This window comes from Clarias gariepinus, chromosome 3, assembly GCF_024256425.1.
Source record: "Clarias gariepinus isolate MV-2021 ecotype Netherlands chromosome 3, CGAR_prim_01v2, whole genome shotgun sequence".
NCBI lineage: Eukaryota > Metazoa > Chordata > Actinopteri > Siluriformes > Clariidae > Clarias > Clarias gariepinus.
This window is the reverse complement of record NC_071102.1, coordinates 4,836,803-4,842,802: the sequence shown is the minus strand read 5'-3', so window position 1 is coordinate 4,842,802 and position 6,000 is coordinate 4,836,803. Positions and strand designations below refer to the sequence as shown.

The 6,000-nt window shown below is 40.7% G+C and overlaps 1 protein-coding gene across 1 annotated transcript in view; it reads left to right on the top strand.

Moving 5' to 3' along the window:
* Positions 1 to 229: 229 nt before the first annotated feature.
* tox3 (TOX high mobility group box family member 3) overlaps positions 230 to 6,000 on the top strand; it is a 73,061-nt gene continuing 67,290 nt past the window's right edge. Inside the window, exon 1 of the mRNA XM_053491488.1 lies at positions 230 to 1,012. Within this exon, the coding sequence (XP_053347463.1) occupies positions 911 to 1,012 (102 nt within the window). The 5' untranslated portion in view covers positions 230 to 910. The remainder of the gene's footprint in view (positions 1,013 to 6,000) is intronic.

Sequence of the window (6,000 nt, the reverse complement as noted above, 5' to 3'; positions counted from 1 at the left end):
CAGAATGCCGAAACAGATGCACAACACAAGTATTGGCACCCATGAAATCTGTCTTGAGAGGTGAAGTGGAGTGATGTTGACATTCTCTTACTTAAATCCCTGAAATCATCCGACTCGCAGTTTCACCGAGCTGTCTGTGCCTACCCAGTGGGCGTGGCTAGCCGGGCGCGGGGCGTGGTCGCGGTTGGCCGCACGCTCCTCTTCTTCATTACGCTTAAAAACACACAGCTTGATGTAGGCTGATGTTAACAAGGAGACTATTGGTTATCTCTGATCCCCTGAAACCCGGCGACATAATTCATCTGTAAAAACTGTACGGAAGTGTGTGTGTGTGTGTGTGTTTGTTTTTCTTTCTTATCTTTGTTTCATTTCTTTCTGCCGGAGAAGAAAAACCCCAGACATTGGAGGATAATGCTGCCGGAGAGAGGTGTCCTGTGGAACGGGTGCGTTTTGGTTCTGTTTTAAAGACAACTTTTTTTTATCAGAGTCGGATGAGTTTGATTCGCATCTGATGCTGTGAAAGGACTGACGGTAAAGAAGGACACGCCGAAAGAAGGACAGCACTGTGTCTTTTCGGGGGTTTATCTAGATCTATCTGTGTGTATAAGACATTTTTGCCTCCTTTTGTGTCCCGCACCTCTCGGAGCGCGCCGGATCGAAAAATTAATAAATCAGGATTACTTAAAAAAAAAAAAACAAGACAACAACAACAACTTTTTTTTTTTAATTAAAATCTTTCTACACTCCAAACCTGAAGCACTTCCTTCTCGCCTTTCTGTGACACTCCACCTTTTGAGGATCGTAAAGGAAAGAAGGCAGAGCGCAGAAACTGGTCGTGGTGCAGCTGCGCTTTTCCAAGAGACAGAGACAGACAGAGAGAGACACAGAGAGAGACAGAGGGGGGAAAAACATGGATGTACGATTTTATCCGTCCTCAGGGGGGACTTCCATTCCTGGAGATCCACAGAACATGGATTTCTCCCACTGCTCCGGCTACTACAGCTACAACAAGGTGAGACGGGAAGCTTTTCAGTCGCTTTTTGCGCAAAGTTGCTTTCGCGCGCCTTTGCGCACTTCTATTCACTTGAGCCGCGCGCGCCTTAGAAGCACGCGTGACAAAAACCATGCAAGACTCATTGATCTATAGAATGTCCCAACTTTATTGTCCAGTGCCAAACTTCTTTCTGAATAAAGATTTTAATATTATTTATTTAATTATTATTATTATTATTATTATTATTATTATTATTATATAATAAATGAGTCCTAATCTCATTAGGATATATATGTATGTGAATGATATTGCATGCATTCATGATTTTTTTTCTTTCTTGTTTTGACTCCTTAATGCACCTTTTAAACGTGGTACATTTTAGCCTGATTTAAAGAACAGAGCATTCTCAGAGCAATAGTCTTGCATGAGTTGTTAAGAATTGTAGACTAAACTGAGCATCCTAATGTAGCAGGTGCGCACTCCAGACTCCAGTCCTGCAACAATCATCATCAACAACAACAACAAAAACAACAAAAAACTAGACAAAGTTGCAATCACTTTTTGTTTCTGGATCTTTATTTTGGAGAGATGCATGCCGAATGAAGGAGAGGCTATGGAAACACATCTAACCTCTGATTAAGAGTGTCAGGTTGGATTTGTCTTTGTGTGCGAGACAAAAAAAAAAAAAAAAGTGCGTTTTTGCTCCAGCACTTCCACTTCCACAACACCATGCACATCATTCATAATGCAATGATATGATTGGAATGTTTTCCTTCTGGTGTGTGTGTGTGTGTGTGTGTGTGTGTGTGTGTGTGTGTAATTTGTTGACCGGAGGAGTTGGGCCGGGGTGGTGGTGGGGTGGGAGGTGATGTATTGTGTAAATGTTGCCCTAAAGTTTTCACAAGCAGAGCTGAAATTCCCAAACAGTTGGTCAAAGACTCTTTATACCCTCCTTACGAGATGCAACCGTGTTTAACAAGGCATGTTTTGTGATGTGATACAACTGAATATCAGTGCCTAACTTATTGAACAGCATCATGCAAAGAAGCCTAATCATTTGCATGTATTTAAATAACATATATGCAATGGGAGTCAGGATATGCCTAGAGCAAGGCGAGCCATTTGTGGTTATGGGAAACAGTTTGAATGCAACTGTGTGTTTAAATAATTAAAAGAAAACGCATGCTTTCTTCATGCTGTAAATGCGTTATGTCATGGAGCTCTGATATCTGATATAAGAATAGCTTAAGAGAGTGTGCTTTCAAATACTGCTGATTTCCAAAAAAGTCTATTTCCATAGAAAATCAGGACACAAATTGTGGAGAGAGTAGGTTATCCAAGGGCAGCAAAGTGGGCATGCTTTCTGCTTCGACTTTTCAGAACTTTCTAAAGCTGTACATTCATACAAATGCACATAGAGTTATTATTAATTATTCAAATTATTTTCTGCTATGCAACATTTTAGTTTGAAATGATCATCAGCGCCGAGAGTTTTCCATGCTAACCACTGAATAAACACGCACATCAACCCACCTGATACGCCACCCAGAAGTATTCTGTAACTATATCCGTCGCAAAGCATTTTCTAAAACGCCATTATCTTGAATCATGAAGTCGGGTTGATCATTTACTTCTAATCGCAGCCTTCAGGAGTCAGTAACTCACACCGATTATTAAGCGTTTCCCTTTTCAGAAAAGTAAATCCAAACCTTCAATTGCAGATCACTTTAACTCTATAGTCGTATCAGAAGCGTAATTAGGCAATGAAGCTTTGTATAATGAGGGATGATTGGATTAGAAAATAATAATATTAATAATAATAATAATAATAATATTTATTATTAAAAAAATAAAGAAGCAGTTTAAGAACATGGAGGGAACTTTCTTAATCTGGGCATCAAAAGGAGGAAATGAGATTGTTGTAGTAATTTGGTGGAAATCAGGCTGACCATCATTGAGAATTCGTGCATTCTTTATCAAAAGCTTAAATCTTACCCGACATTCAAATGGTAATGAAACCAAAAAAAAAAAAAAGAAAGAAAAGTTCACTTTAAATCATGATTTGTATGTTTCCATTTGACTCAAACTCTCTATAAAATCACACACACACAAAAAAAAAGAAAAAACGACCTAAAGCTTTCACGGCTAGTTTTGCAGGTCTTTTTCTTTCTTTCCTTTTTTTCTGGACGTTTGGCTGCTGATTGGCCGATTCTGCGCTCCGTAACGAGTGCGGTTTGGGCCCGAGCGTACAGTTTAGACAGGCTGCACATGTGGTAGCAGTCAAGGAAAATTTACAAGAAAAAAACAGGCCCACTTCTGAAAGGCTTAAACACACACACACACACACACACTCCTACACTGTTTTAGAAGATCCAGTTGTTGTTGTTGTTGTTGTGGTAGTGGTGATGCTGTTGTGATGTTTGCGGTAGCAGTGGTGGTAGAGTTGGTGTGCTTCCTTCTGGTGTCAGTTTGTCTTTTCGTTTAGCGCGCACGCTCGGGTCCGAGCGCGAGTTGTGGGACGTTCCCGAGACGTCGGTACTCCATTAGATTTTGGTTGTTTTCTTTTAAACAACGTTTGGGAAGAAAAGGGGCGAGTCGGAGCTGACACGTCGGCCTCTCAGGCATGCGGAGACCATTAGCGGGACCGGTTATGTTTTTATTGTGGTTTTACAATGATGTCAAGTGCTCACTCCATTAGTGCTCGGGAGATCGAAGGACCTACAGAAAGGTTTGACAGAAGGAACGCTGAGATCAAGCGAGCATCAGTTTAGTTTGGATTCTTTCTCTTTATCTCTCTCAAGAACTTTACAGCAGTTCTTTTAGTGATTTGTTTTAAAATAAAATCCATGATAGTTCAAGGTTGACTGCATAAGCACGGTGTGTGTATGTGTGTTGGTGTGTGCATGCATGCTTTTTTTAATGCAAGTACTTTTTTTTTTTTATTGTCCGCGAGGAAGCGCTGGAGCTGTTAGAACCGAGATAACGAGAGTAAAACTAATGTAAATAATGAGACAGCATTTCCCTCAGTGGTGTTTGGCTACAGTTTGGTGTTTGTCAGCGTTTCTAGTCTTCTCTCTCCTTCTCTAGTTTACTCTCTCTCTTTCTCTTTCTTTGTCCCTCTCTCATTTTCTCTCTCACACATTTCTCCCCCACCTCCATGTCTGATGAAAAGCTTCATTCAGTTATGTAAGAATGGACGATTCTCTTTGTGCCTCTCTCTCGCCATGGCAACCCCACTGGACTTTGTGTCAGGAAGTGTGTGCATGTGTGCGAGAGACTCTGTGTGTGTGTGTGTGTGGGTTTGTACTAACAGATGGCAAATGTGTACACACACTCATGACAAATTGCCTCAGAAACCCAGTGTGGTAGCACTTCTCCATGTTCACCAAACCATATTAAACAAATCATAAATACACCGTAAACAAATGGAGCAGATTGGGTTCATCCGTCCAACTGGGCTTTGTGTTTTTGGGATGCACGATGATGATGATGATGATGATGATGAGGAGGAGGACGAGCTTTTTCGCAGCTGTAGGCTGTTTATTTACAGTGTATTATGGTGAAGAAGAGGAGGATCGCAGGAACAAAGATCCGATTGTGTCACGCGGGTTTCGCGCTCCTGTGCCAAAGACAAAAGAAAGAGGGGAAAAAAAAGGAAATGAGGTGACAAGTATCAGAGATGGTAAATTACAGAGGTGTTTACACCCACTGGTCTTCCCTACACACCCCTAAACGCCCCAACACACACACACACACACACACACACACACACACACACACACACACACATTGTTACTGCAGCACAAAGGCAAACAAAACACCCATTCAAAAGCTCGAACACACACACACACACACACACACACACACACACACACACACACACACACACACACACACACACACACACACACAGTTTTCCTGAGGCTACAGGAGCAGTCTGTTGTTTTATAAATCAGGCATGCAGGGGTTAAACTCCTCACCCTGTTCTCTCTCTTCCTCTCTCTCTCTCTCACACACACACTGTGTGTGTGTGTGTGTTAGAACGTGTACACAGCTGCTGTCATTTCATCATACCTTCCACACTATTAGACTATAGTTACTATCTGGCTCTGGTTTCTTGGCAGGAGTTTTATAATGATTATTATCTCTAGCTAATGACTCTTATGTTTAAATTCGAACTTTAACCAGGAAATAAAATCGTTAGAGAATAAAAAAAAAAAAAAATGAATAAATAAAAATGATAAACTGTTCAACATAGCTACTTTTGAAATCTCATCCTGGTGAATGTAAGGTGTGTAAAGTGCTACTTTCCCATGTTAGGTTGTGTGTTGATTAAAACAGCAGTGTGAGACATGCAGAAGTGTCGCGATATATATATATATAATATTGCATTTTTAAAATATCGATGTAAATTATTAGTTGGCCTATGGGATGATGTGAAGCCTGTCACCTCTCTGTGTTCATGATGTTTATTTGTACGATTTCGTGGCATTTCTGCCTCTGTTACTTTTCGTAAAAGTACTTTTTTTTTTTAATCAAAAGTCATATTTCCAGCTTCTCATCATTATTTAGGACTATTACAAAAAAGTATATGCTTTAAGTTTAAACGTGGTGCACACCTGTCCAAACACAGCTTTACATGAACAAACCCTGCTCGCAGCTCGCTCCAGTCCTGCTTCTTTACAAAAAGTAAACGCGATTGATTTACATACGTTCCTAATAAATATCCAAATAGAACTGATTTGGTAAACACGAGGGGAAGGCGTTCAAGTCAAACCGGGACTCGTGATGAAACATCTGGTGGATGGAGTAAAACCGATCGACATTTACAGGAAACGTCGAGCACAGTACGGTGATGAGACTCTTAACCGCAGAAAAAGATTTGAACGGTGCAAACGCATCTTGATCCTGGCCGAGGTGGCTTATTAGACTTATTGATGGATAATTAGTTACTAAGTTGCTAAAGAGACACATCTGTCTGTGGGAACTGTACACACAATCATTCA